Raw genomic sequence first — 14,373 nt, forward strand, 5'->3', positions numbered from 1 at the left:
AATTGCACACTTCCCCCACGTCCTAGGTGCCATAGATGGCACACATGTGGCAATGTGTCCACCATCAGTCACAGAATATGTGTACCGAAACCGTAAACACCAACATCCCATGAATAAACAGGAGATATGCAATGCCACCTACATCATAACTGATCTCGTGGCCAGGTAGAATAGTGGCTACTTGTGCAATCTTGCACAATATAGCTACAACCAGGGGCATACCTATAGAAATCAGTGACACCGAATCAGTTGAGGATGACGATCCCATACCACCTCTACAGCCAGCAGACAGGACCAGTGCAGCAGAGGGACGGCAAAGGCCTGCTGACATCACACACAACCATTCCAGACGTGAGTATGTACAATCAAACTCTACTGACTACTGTAGCTATAGTGAGAAATAAAATGTATTTCTTTACGGCAGGTTCAGAATTGTGATGTGTAAAATAAAAGGGGGATTGTCAAAACGAAAATGAACAGAGTCCCACACTATTACTCCATAGTGGGGACACCAGAGTCAATGAGGCAGAAGTCACATCCTCCTCTCTCGCATACCACTGGGGTGCCCAGTTGCATCACTGGCACCCTGAATGTCAGGCTCTGTGGCAGTGCTGCGCCTGGCACTGCGCTGTCTGTGGTCTGGAGCTGGTAGGTGCACACTGCTGAGGCTTGAGGTATCCTCCGTGTCACCCAAGGCAACCTCACTCGGAGTGGCCGACCTCTGTCCCAATACCTGTTCGATCACAGTGGTGATCTGCACAAGGGCCTGGACCACATCCCTACTGGTGTGTGAAGCCTCAACCTGGGCCGCCACAGCACGACGGGCAATGAGGGCGGTGGAGTTGGCCATGCGATTGGATGACCGGCAGTATGTCGCAAACATGGTGCGGAATCAGTGCTCATGTCTGCGTCTACTCAGGCGTTCTTGTCGCAGCTCCTCGCACAGGTCACGCACAGCAGTTGTCAACTCACGAGTGTCCTGGGAGGCCTGTAACTGTCCCTCACGCAGCTGGTTTATGTTCTCATTGAGGGTGTCCAGTCTCCGATGCAGTCCGACCGTGTTCCGATTGTGGACTCTGAGGCTCCTGTGCAAACTTTGGATCCTTCTATTTTGCTGCCGTTGTTGCTGCAACATTGCAGCCTCCAGTCCACCGAACAGGGATGTACCCTCAGCTGCCTCCTGCAATTGCTGTAGTGACACTGGGGCACGTGGACGACGCGCTGCAGGACCCCTGTCCTCCGGTACCTGGCTGCGGACCCCGGATGCGGATGGTGTGCCGGAACTCTCCTGCTGCACATCTGAGTCACCACTAAGGTCCGGTAGTGGTAACGGCCTAGGCCTGCGGCGCACAGTAGGAATATTGCTGGACCCACTGGTGTTGTTGTCTGAGGGCAGCTGCGTGTCCGTGTCCGCTACACCCGTCTCTGCTGTGGCTGCTGTGCCAGGCCCACCTGCAACAACAATATGCAGCATGTCAGTTCTGTATGTTACATTATCTGTCCAGAAATGGCAATAATACTATACATACTGCTGTACATGGTGTAGTGTGTGTTGTGTTACCTTGGGTGTCCCTATGCTTGCTAACATTATCATGCCACTGTCTGTTCTAGTTTGTGCACCGCGACTCCCATAATGCATGTTTTGGCTGCTAATGAGATGTGGAGTGGACTATGTCAGTGACCCCTGTCACTGCTTCTGGTAGGAGGGTTGATTCCACCAGGTCCTCCAGTGGTGTGGCAGGTGGCTCCGTTGGTGGTCCACCTCCTGTGCTCCTGGCCTCGCAAGTCGCCTTGCCACCCTCTCCTTTGCCCGGGACCGCAGGTCATACCAGCGCTTCTTGATTTCATCTATGGAGCGCTGGACCACTCCAATGGCGCAAATCTTTGTTTGGATGTCCAGCCAGAGTCTCCTCTTCTCGCTCTCTGGCACCTGGAGGGAGGATTTGCCAAACAGGCGGTCATGGCTCCTCACCACCTCCTCTGTTAGGATCTCCAGCTCCTGCTCACTAAATTTGAGCTTGCGCTTCCTCTTCTGCTTCTCTGCTCCAGGACCTTGGGGCTCCATGGTGGCTCAGATGATGCTGCTCCTTCACAGTGCTCCTCACAGTGGCTGGGCTGCTCTCACTCTGGATGCTGGCTTGGGTGTGGCTTTTGTACCTGCCTGGGATGACTCATTTCCTGCTGATGAGTCATCAATCACCTCCAGGTGTGCATTCTCGAACTTTCTTGCATTTTGCGTTTTTTTTGTTTTTTTTTTACCAAATCGCAAAAAAATCGCAAATTGCGAGAATGCACATTGCGATTCGGAAAATGGGCCTCGCAAACCACAAATAGCGATTTTTATGAAATCGCTTATTCCGAATCGCAATTTTGTTACATGGCCAATTGCGACTCGGAAATTGCGATTTCTTAAAATTCGCATTTTGCGATTCGCAGACCCCTGTTTTCATACATCTGGCCCTTAGTTACTCCTAAAACACATTCCACAAGGAAAAAAGGTGCTACAATGGCTTTTTTAGGAAACATACCAATGGCTGAAATATGTAAAGCAGCTACTTGGTCACCACCACATACATTTACTAAACACTATTGTGTAGATGTTTTAGCAACACAGCAAGCCACAGTAGGTCAAGCTGTACTTAGAACATTATTTCAAACAACTTCAACTCCTACAGGCTAACCACCGATTTTATGGGAGGATAAACTGCATTGTAGTCTATGCATAGCATGTGTATCTGCAGCTACACATACCATTGAACGGAAAATGTCACTTACCCAGTGTACATCTGTTCGTGGCCTGTTCCGCTGCAGATTCACATGCACCCTCCCACCTCCCCGGCAGCCTGTAGTCATTTAAGTTAACAACATTTGTACATATGTAGATATATATATATATATATATATATATATATATATATATATATATATATATATATATACACACATATATTTAACATTCCATTAGCAATGACATCTCTTTTCTTTATACTCTATCACTTCTACCTTACCCTCTGCGGGAAAACAATCTAACATGGAGTCGATGCCTATGCGCAATGGAGCCGAAGAGGAGGAGTCACTCGATCCTATGACTCGAAAACACTTCTTCGAAGAAAAACAACTTGTAACACTCCAAGCCCAACACTAGATGGCAGAAGTATATGCACAGCATGTGAATCTGCAGCAGAACATGCCACAAACAGATGTACACTGGGTAAGTGACATTTTCCATAAAAAATATATATATATTTATTTATTTGTTGAATATTTTGAGTATGTCTATTCTTGGTAAAAATATATTTGGAACCCACTAACAACAAATACTCCTGTGAGTCTTGCAGGGCTGATCATTGCATAGAATTCATTGTCCTCTTAAACTGCGCAGGTGTTTTGTGGACAACAATCCACCAGGTTTACATTCTCAAGTTGGTAAGTGGGCATTGGCCCTGCATTTTCAGGCCTAGAAAAACTATTCTTTGGACGGATTTTGTATAAAATCTATTAAAAAACCTATCAACAGGGCAGTTATGGGCCCATTCATATGTTTAGCCACAGCGATACAACCAATTCATAGACGGATTGTTTCCTGTATTTTATTGTTTTATAGCACTGCTAACCAAACTTTTCTCTGGTTTTACCGAAACCCTTTCTACAAATGGTTAAAAAACTGCCACTGCTTTACTAAGGCGTGTTTCCATTTCCAAAATCTTTACCACAGATTCCTGGCAGTCTGTAAATGTGTTTATAAGTCATTTTTGTCTTGATTCAGGTTCCCAGGCAGATGTCTAAGTGGGGCAAGCTTCCTTATGGAATCACTATACACAGTAAAGTTTTTTTCTTTGTTTAGTGCTTCACTTTGATAGAGTTAGGCTTTTTACTATAAATTAAGATCTCCTAGAGGAAAAGGAATAGTTACTTACCTATAATCCTACTTTTATTCTAAGGGAATTTTCAAAACAGTCCTAAGCAACACTCCTCTCACATTTTTCGTTTAAAAAAAGGTTTGTGTTTAAACAGTCACTTTCATGTTTTAAATTAACTTCTGTTTTAAAGACCATGAAGTAAACTTGGCCAATAAAGCCTGCTTTAGATTGTCAAAAGCTTTGCTTTTGAAATTTTTTATTTTCCAACTAGAAAATATAGATATGTCTGTACCATGTGTGGCTGTAGGCATACATGGCTAGCATCTAATGTGGGGCTTGGACTTTTGTCTTTCTTAGAAAATTCATGAGATACGCAGTGACTCTTCTCGGTGTATATTGCGGACGGGCACTGACTCATCCATGGATTTTCCGCCATCTGGTTTGGATGTGCACCAAGTGGGCTCGGAGTTCAACATGTTCTCCATATGCCTGTTCTTGTCTGCCTCATGCATCACGTTTCCATAAGCTATGTCATCAGAGCTCTGTTTCCACAGAAAGCCTTCCCACCTCAATGACTGCAGTTGTTGTTGAAAACCTTCTGTGTCCTATCCCTCTTTGGTAGCTCAGCACTCTTTCAAGCTCCCCATCACCCAAGTGTGTGCCACATATAAAGGAACGTGCACCCTTCCAATATTTTCCTTACTGCCACACCACATATCCATGAACTGTCCACCACAAGGTGTGCAATTGTTGTCTCGCCCCAAACTGAAATGACGCCACTTGCTCCTTAAACCTCACCTTTCGGTCAAAGACAGTGCTATAATATTGGACGGAACGCCTTTGGACACAGCACCATAGAGCCACAGGACCAGTTTGGCACCCGAACATCTTCATGGAGGAAAAGTCTCTCGGTGCATCACCGACTTTCACACTTTTATCTTTGAGTGGGATTAGATTACCTTGATTTGCATGTCTCCAATTCATTTTTGTTTTTTCAACATAGACTTGGTGGTTGATAGCTGAAAGCAGAATGACTGGTACTTTGAAATTATACATGATAACACTGTTTTGAGGGAAGCTTCAAATACACAATTTGTTGAGTATGATGTATAATAATGGAATAATAAAATTATTACTAAAAGCAGCAGCCACTGCTTGGGTGTTGTGAGTCCTACTCCTTTCCCATGATAATCATTATGCACTGCTGGACCTTGGAAGTTTGAGTATGGTTAACAATATCTTTGTTCTGTCTTCGTTGATGACAACGTTATGTCAGAAGCCTAAAGTATAAAGGCCTGCTGTCAGACCTAGTTGAGTGGGGTGGGGGGTTGTTTGGGGTCAAAGGTCAGGCGTGGGGGCCTGAGTAGTTTGCCTCTGATATCCTGGGGACAATCCTTCTGTGGCTCTGCAGATTGAGCCAAGTAAAGCTGCTTCAGCACTTGACGCTCAGTGGCAGTTGTGGTGAGAAGTTGCAAGCTTCTCAGGAGTTTAATGTTCTCTGCTTCAGCAATAGTGACAGGCTCCAACCCGGGAGCACATTGGTCATGCTCTTGGTAACCTCTGGTGGACGGACCCTCAGCTTCAAAATCTATCCATCTTGTCCACACTGCCAGTCAGCTTCTCCTCAAGGATTGATTTACTACTTATCTCTTCTCCGGGGCTGGTCATTTCCAGGTGTTCCAGGACATGGAGACTGTTCTTCCTTCACAACTGACTCTAGGTGATGTCCCTTCACCTCTGGGAAGATGGCTGTCAGGCAGACCCAGTTGCGATTACACAGTAGTTCTCTGGGTACTATGTGGAGCACCTCCTACTTGGTGAGAGATAACTCGAAACTGGAAGTAAAAGTGGGTCAAAGGGTTCCATTCTTACACAGAAACATCAGACAGGAGGTATGTATCCTCTGTCTGCACCGTGAGAACTGCTTCGGTTCAGTTCTTCTTTCATGTGTCCTTCTTAGGCTGACTTCAGGACTCAGCCTTTGTCAAGACTGATACTCCTCACAGCAGGGCGATCTCTAAGAATGGCTGTACTCACAGACACAAAGACGCAGGAGTACCTTATTGGATTACTAGTGGGTAGCCTGTCTCCTCTTTTCCCTCTTGAGTCTCAACGTTCCCTCTCTCTAGTCTCAGCAGTACACTTAAAATGTCTGGGAAAGTACCCTCAACTCCACCTTGTGAATATGAACAGTTATGGGGTTCTAAAATGGACCCTTTTAGGCCTTGCTAACTCAGCCATACATATCTTTATCACACATGCTGCATACATAGATGCTAGTCCAAATACACTGGGGTGCTAGTGCAGTGGTCTGGATCTTCCATCTGTACTATAGATGAGTGGGTAAGTTGGCCCTTACTCGTTTGACAGATAAAAAAAAGTCTGATCACAGTTAGATGATCACTAAAACACGGTTTGCTGCCACCGTTGCTGTCCATGCTAATACTCAGGACAAGGATGGTACTTTTCTGTCTCTAAAAAGAGCTCACTTGATGCAACCCTCCTGGTCCATGCCTGCACTCATGTAAAAAAAACATGCTTAGGCCTTCGTTCACACTCTAGAGTAGTATAAGGCTGGGACCAAAAGCCAGGATACACGATATTTGCATTTGCGCACTCAGGGCAAGAGATAAGACAGTACACCATGCAGGGGACACTCCCTTTGTAACACATGCCGTGAAGCTTCTTTAGTCTAACAGTGTATTGCCATGTGGACTGACTTGCACCATGCAGTGTACTTCAATTCTATGTATTTGTGCTGTTTGCCCCCTCTCTTTTTTTCTTCTTTCGTGCTTTCCTTTTTTGTGATTGTTGTGTTTATATTTCTAATAAACGGCTACAAGAAGCCATCACATCTGTCCCTAAGAACAGGGTGAAATTGGCTTCTTGTCAAGTTGCATACAAAAAAGACATCTGCTCCAGAAAGCTGGTAGTTAAAAAAAAAAAAAGTGATGCGGGATAACCTTGTTGCAGCAACCACAGTAAAGGCGCTACTGGTTTCTGGAAAATTATCAATCAACCTAAAATTACTGAAGCTCAGACAGATGGTTTAGGTGACAAATATTCCTGCAGAGCGCTGGATCAGACATTATAAAACCATTTGTTCTTACTCTGATTCTACACATTCCTGCCATGTAGAATTACCTACACCTTTTCCATTGAATATTAGATTTGATTTAATTGAGGTGTTTGAGGAAGGCCCGTGTGCCTGACGGGTTTTGAGGGATCTCTGTAAAGAAAACATTGAGTTTTGGGGACCTGTTATTACCAGTGTGGTTAACAGTGCTGTTATTAGCGGCCTCCCAAGTCCTTAGCATACAGGCGTGATCATTCTCATATATAAGACAGTCTGCAGACATCCCCGTTCTTATAGGCCAATATCTTTGTTAGATTCAGCGGTTAAAATTATTGAGTTAATTGTCATTGGCAAGATCTAGACCTGGGATGGCCTTAACCAAATTAATTGCCCTATGCAATATGGGTTTTGAGTGGGGCTTGGAAGCTCAGAACAATGCCTTAATCTCTGCCTAATTATCAACAAATACACATCAGCCTAAGTGTGGTAAAGGGGGCGCTGTTCCTTTCTTTTGTCGGTTTAAGCATAGCCAATTGTAGCAAATTATGGAAATTCCTTTTAGACCTAGGGCTTGATGATGATTTGCTTGTTTTCCAACAGGCTTTTCATTGTGAAGTAAGTGCCACAGTAAGGTATGGACCAGGAGGCAAATGCACCGAACCCTTTGATTTACAGTGAGGTGTGCATTAAGGCTGTGTTTCCTCTTTAAATAGATGCCTTGAATGATCACGTGCGATCTTCAGGGAAGGATTTGCCCCAAGGTTAAGTCCACTTCAATACCGGCTCTGCTTTATGCAGACGTTGCAGTCTTGATGTCTGGCATACCTAACAGTTTGAGAACCCTAAATAGTTTTGTTGCCTTTATGGATAACTTATATTTGGAAACTAAAATTTCTAAAATTAAACATATGATATATGGCTCCAGAGAAGTTGAAGTAGGCCCATTTTGGATTAAGGGAAAGCGTATTGAGCAGGTTACTGACTCTCCATATCTAGGAATTAAGTTTCTCTATATATTCTTGTGGATGCCCTGTGTATCCAATCGATCGCTGTTGGGGCTGTCTTTGACTTCGCAAAAAGAGTAGTTAGCAGACTCATTCAGCCTCTCTTGGAGGTCTATATGTGAAAATGTTTACCTGTTTTAATGTATGGAGCTGGCGTGTGGGGGTACTGCAACGTCACCAAGATGCAGGTAGACTTGAACCGAATCTTTCTAAGTTTGCTTCCGCCCCCCTATCTACTCCTTTCTTCTTCTTACACGAAGAAGTGGGTCTCACTTATGTATCTGATTTAATAAAGGCTGTACCATTATTGATCTGGGATTCTGTCTGGGCATATAAGCACACTTTTCTTAATCAGGAGATTACCATAGACTGCATGAACTGTAAGAAGGACATTACTATCCCTTGGCTAATGAATTTTTTAACTCTTCCCACTCTCTAACTAAATTTGATATCTCCTGAGCTAAAAAGCTTTTTATAAGTTGAAAAAAACGATTTGCCAAGGTCCATTTCTCCCTTCCTCGAGAATGCCCAGTTTTGCTGTCAGAGAGTGGGTTATTAATAAGGGTTGACCAGTTGACCCCAAATCAGAAATAGAAATTCAAGAAAATAGAGAAAACACATTTAAAATTTCAAGGTTATAATAGTATCTCGTTCATAATCAGAAATGATGTATCTAATCCACACGTTCAATTTGGGTGCATTTATTAATCTTGTACAATGAAGATTTCTTGGGAAATACAGAGAAAGACAGCCGACACGTGTTTCGCCCTCTTGTGGTTTGTTCACCTGGGGCTTTTTCAAGGATGCAAATAATAAATAGCAGTCAGATCAAGTAGTGGAACTGTCGGAATTGATAGATTAGGATATAAGTGAAGAAACTAACTAACGAGATATAACCCATCAGTTATTAGTTCAGGATGGTGACTGAAGGAAGAAAGAAGAAAAATATTAAATAGTGATCATTATCCAATTGATACTCCCGTAGCCTAACCCAATGCGGTGAAAATGACAGAGGATAAGTGTTGGTGGCAGTTGATATCCAAGGTTTATGCTCATAAAGTTCTGACGTTCATAGAAACAAAATTGGTGCTGGCACAAAAAGATTAAAGTTGCTATACCATTTGTGTTTTGCAAATTATTTAGGATTAGTTAATAATACCTACCAGTGATTATAGTAAAGAGGCATCATACCATAAGTTGTTCGTCAGAAAGAGTAAATTTTTAGATCAATACGATTAATCTGAATAGAAACAGGGTATCATTAATACACATTCTCCTAATTGTCAGTTGAATGCACATACAGATAATAGATGTAGCATATCCTTATGATAAAAGAATTTTGTATGCATATCATCGAACTTTTCAGAAGATGTACAATTTACCCATACCAACAAGATGGAAAAACATGGGTATACTGTCATATAAATCCTATAATAGGGACTCAGAGAGGAGCGGATATTGTCAAGTTAAATGTAACAACTAGATGAGGATCTCATTCCGCTATATTCACAAAGCAAGCAAAAGGAAGTACTTTGTGCAACATAACAGAATAATACAGAGTGAAAGAGGTCTTGAAGCACACTCCCAGTCAGATTAGGATAAATACATCCTGTGTGGCATATCTGTTAACCTATACATAGGATATAACCTGCAAGGGAACGGCACTATGGGCCAGATATATGAAGCATTTTGCATTCGCAAACGGTGCGAATGCCCGTTTGCGAATGCAAAATGGCATTTCGGAATGTATGAAATACATTCCGAACGCAATTTTAAGGAATCGCTAAAATAGCGATTCCTTAAAATTGCGACCCTGTTTAGAGAGTCGCAAATTGCGACTCTCTAAATTAGAAATCGCAAATAAGGATTCCTTATTTGCGATTTCTTAGCACATGTATGAAGCAATTCCTAAATGCGATTTTGGCATTTAGGAATCGCTAATTACCACTAAGTTGAACTTGGTGGTAACCATGTGCAAAATTAAAAAATGCATTTAAAATGCATTTTTAAATTGTACATGTAAAGCACACATGCCCTTTTGGCATGTGTGCACCTTACATGTCCCCCAATTTTTTTTTGGGGTGCAGCAGAGGGGGCCTTAGCCCCCCGCACCCTCGGGTTTTGCATTTCCAAAATTGCCAGTTCTGATTCAGAAATCGCAATTTTGGAAATGCAAAAAATTCGCAGCTGTGGGCCAGGAGGCCCATAGCTGTGAATGGGGCCGGTATCGCAATTTGCGATTCGGTAATAGCATTTGCGATTTTTAAGAAATCGCTATTACCGATTCGCAAATGTGATACATGGCACTTTGCGAGTCGGAAAAAGCGATTTCTTAAAAATCGCTATTTCCGAATCGCAAAGGGCCGTGATGATACATCTGGCCGTATGAGTCCAAAGTAGCTCTCAATAACATCAGAACCTGATGCAGGGATAATATGGAGGATACATAATTCAATTGCTATTTCTTATGTTAATGTTGAGACCCTGGGGCGAAATGTTATCATTGGTCTGTAAGAAAATATAAAGATTAATACTTATTTGTCTCGATACATTGTCTAAGTCTAGGACCCGTTTTTGAGGGTGAGATTGAAAAAGCATTGAGAGATTGAGGTATAAACAATGTGCAACGTTTTCATCGATGGTTCGTATTTGGAATCGAATAGATCGAAATAAACGAGAGGAATAATCAACTCGGCCTTATGGATGTATTATGGAGTGTCCCAGGACACATCTATTACCTGTCTTGTAGTGAAAAAGTCTCAGGATTAATCCTGCAGTCGATTACGTTGCGTCCTAAATGGGCGCCATATTGGGTGAGATAGCCTTCACGAGTCCTTCTCCTGTTTTTATTCTGAGACCGAAGGGAACAAAGTCCTACTTCTGTTTCCTTGACCCTGAGTCAAACTAGAAAGAGTGTATAATTGAGTTGACCATATTTGTCAAGCGTGTTCGTCACCGTATAGATGCCTAAGTAGAGTTATGGCCGCTTATTATATAAGGAATGTACAATGCTCTTTCTTCTATTTTTAATGAGATTGTAAAGCAAAAAGTCCTACTTATATTTATTACACCCCACAAACGGCTCAAATATTCCTTCTTCTACTCTTAATGAGATGGTAAAGCAAAAAGTCCTAAATAATTTAGCAACACCAATTTAGTTTCTACGAACGTCACAACATTATGAGCATGAATCTTGGATATCAACTGCCAACACTTATCCTCTCTCTTTTTCCTTCAAGTTAGAGAGCATATGATATGTAACTTGCAAATTTTATATTAGAGCCTGAACTTTGTTTGGCTTTCATCGTTATCTTCTCTTCCTACTCTGTCCTGGTGGAATTACCTCTTTACACCACTTCCTCAATTATTCTGATCACCCCAATCACCTTTCTTTTGTTTTTCTTTGCTCCATGATGCCATATGATTGAACAGACACACTCTTCTTTCTCCTCATATGCCTTGTTTTGAGTGATAAACCAGCATTTGGTCTTTTCTCTCTCCACCATCTGTAAGACTGAGACACTTTATTTACCTCTGTTTTTTCTCTTTTACATCTCCTACTCCTCTGATGGTTATTGCGGAGTTGCTTATTCTCCTGCCTCCAGTTTTTTGTGTGTCTTCTCTCTTCCTCTTACACTTTCTTCTTATCCTTTGTTCACTTGATTTTCATTCTCTTCTCTAGTTATATTATTGATTTTAGTTTCTATCACTCCCCTAACCTCTTCCTTCTCTCTCTAATGGTTCTGTATCTGAGCAGTTTCACTCTTTTTCAAACCCCGTCTCATTCACCCTCTCTCCCTTGCTTCCTCCTTTCTCTATGTGCCCCTGTCTGATGGCTACTAAATAATCTCTTCCTTCTGCCCTTCCTTTTGACAGGGTGATGCCCGGTACCTCATCTCTAACTCCAAGGATCAAACTGTCAAGCTATGGGATATTCGCCGTTTTTCAGGGCGAGATGCACTTGAAGCCTCTCGACGAGCTGTGACCCAGCAGAACTGGGATTACCGCTGGCAGCAGGTGCCAAAAAAAGGTGAGAGAGAGCACCTCAGCTCAGGCATCACAATATCTAAGCATTCTCTTATGTTCTTAGTTTTTTATCTGGTTTCCCCTCTTTTGATCCCCTAACTCTCTCTTTCTTTATCTGTGTAATTTCCTCTTTCCTTCTCGTCCCTAATCGTCCTCCATTGTTACCACTCTTTTTCTAAACTCCCTCACCTTTGCAATTCTCACCATATTATATTCCTACCTGGCCAAGCCCGACCTTTGCTTTTTCATCCGTGTAATTTCCCTTCTCTTTTTATTGCCGACCCCTTTTTCTAATTCATCTATACTTCTTTCCATTTTTCAAACACTGCTACTCTCTTGACCAGCACTGAGGAAGCATCGCTTGCCAGGGGACACATCCCTTATGACATACAGAGGACATGGCGTCTTGCACACCCTCATCCGCTGCCGGTTCTCTCCTGCCTTCACCACAGCTCAACAATACATTTACTGCGGCTGTTCAACAGGCAAAGTTGTAGGTAAGAATTGCTCCTCCTGGAATAGGAGACATTGGGTATGTTGCATATGCTTGAAGATGTATAATTGTCATTAGTGAAGCTGTGATAGGAGATTGTGTTCAAACGTTTAATTATGGGATGGGGGTGTGGGGAAATCCCTCTCCCCAAGCTAGTAGCACAACCTTCGAACTATAGTTAGTTGGCATGTGTTGTCTCTGGCAACTGAGTTGCCAAGGTGTGCTAAATAACAAACTCTTAACAAATCACTTCAGTTTATTAGAAAAACCAGGGTCCATAACTTTTCGCCCAATGCCACGCTGACATCACTGTCCATCCTGCTTGGTCTAGGGCACTCATTTTGCCTGAGGTTTTACCAGATCCATGAAAATCATGAGCACGCATACAACACTAAATGACATCTATTATTATTCGAAGGAGATTTGGTAAATCTGTCTCCGGGAGACTACATTGTTTAGGTGGAGGAGTGGTAGAACCTCTTACAGACTAAAATATCTAAAAGGACACCGACAGGAATACCACAGCTGATGGGATTTTGACATTTCATGCTGTATAGACCTTAGCTAAGGCTTCTTGCTTTTTGTGGAACCGTAGGAGGAGCACTCAGAAAATATACACTTATTACACAGATTTTGAAGAATGTATGGAAGTAATAGTACAGGTGGTACCTTCTGTGCTGGTTGTATCCAGAAGGAAATTATATACACTCATGAGTGTGCATCTTTATATTTATTCTTCTAATCATGAACACCTGTGGTTGTTGTCTCTGTTAGAAAATGATCCTATAATGCCAGATCAGCAACGTCTGTTGCTACAGACCAAGAAGAAAGCAAATTCCATGCCAGTTCTAAATAGATGTGATTGCAGAATGTGGCACAATATGGCTTTGTTCTTTGTTATAGCTGAGAAGTACAGGTCAGTATATCATAAGATCTTATGTCCAACAGTCAGTCAGTCATTGCTAATTCAGGTTCCTAACGGCAAGAAAGCACTCCTGTGGGAGACTGGATTAGTTAAGATCCAATAGCTATGCACATGCATGCATTGTGACTCCAATTGCAGACTACCACGTCTTGGGCCAAAGGGGGATGAAAATAGAAATGTAGATTGTGAAAACCATGTAAGTCCTTTCTTGGTTAAGACCTTTTCAATCACTTCATCCTTTCAATTGAAGAAGTGTTTCAGGAAACTCTGTAACTCCGATTCTTTAAACACCTGCTCTCTGTGCAACCTTGCACCATCGGTTTGGACCCTGGTAGAAGGAGAGAGCGATGAGGTCCTTCCTAATTTGGAGGACATAGTGACAAATGAGAACTCAAAATCATTAGTTTAACATTGAAATCTAGAAATATTCCTTTTCTGTGTACTCCAAGAGGGCCTTCTCGGGTATCCGTGCATTCTGAAGAGGAATATTCAACAACTTCAGAAGAAGTCCTAATACGGCAATAATCTAGGAAGTGACTGAAGACTACTTTGTCATTTAAAAACAAAATGAACCTAGCATCAGATTTTAGTTCATAAGAGACAAGTACTTTGGGAAGAAAATGTATAAGAGGATCTCTCAGCATACAGTCATTTTACTCATGATGCAAGGAGACTTAAACCGTGTCCTGAATATTCTGAAAAGTTGTATCCACATTGCTGTTGTTGAAATGCACAGAAAGTAAATGATTCCTTGTAGAGGGCAACACTTTCAGGTTTGAGCCTTACCCTTTCGCGTCAGATCAGTCCAGAGATTTACATTTATTTTCTCATTCCAGAGGAGGCGTACTTGAAAAGAGAGGAAATTAATAATTGTCCCTGTCTAGATTTTTTTTATAAATCTGTTTATTGAACGCAAACTGCACACATCAATACAATAGCTGTACGTTATTTTGTAATACATTTACACAGTTGTATAATCTTGCATAGCA

The 14,373-nt window shown here is 42.3% G+C and overlaps 1 protein-coding gene across 2 annotated transcripts in view; it reads left to right on the top strand.

Moving 5' to 3' along the window:
* Nucleotides 1-14,373, top strand: part of DCAF11 (DDB1 and CUL4 associated factor 11) — a 291,457-nt gene that overhangs the window by 154,631 nt on the left and 122,453 nt on the right. For both annotated transcript variants that reach the window (XM_069238129.1, XM_069238128.1), the window contains exons 11-12: nucleotides 11,817-11,970; nucleotides 12,311-12,463. In XM_069238129.1, the coding sequence (XP_069094230.1) occupies nucleotides 11,817-11,970; nucleotides 12,311-12,463 (307 nt within the window). The remainder of the gene's footprint in view (nucleotides 1-11,816; nucleotides 11,971-12,310; nucleotides 12,464-14,373) is intronic.

This window comes from Pleurodeles waltl, chromosome 6 (genome assembly GCF_031143425.1).
Source record: "Pleurodeles waltl isolate 20211129_DDA chromosome 6, aPleWal1.hap1.20221129, whole genome shotgun sequence".
Taxonomy (NCBI): domain Eukaryota; kingdom Metazoa; phylum Chordata; class Amphibia; order Caudata; family Salamandridae; genus Pleurodeles; species Pleurodeles waltl.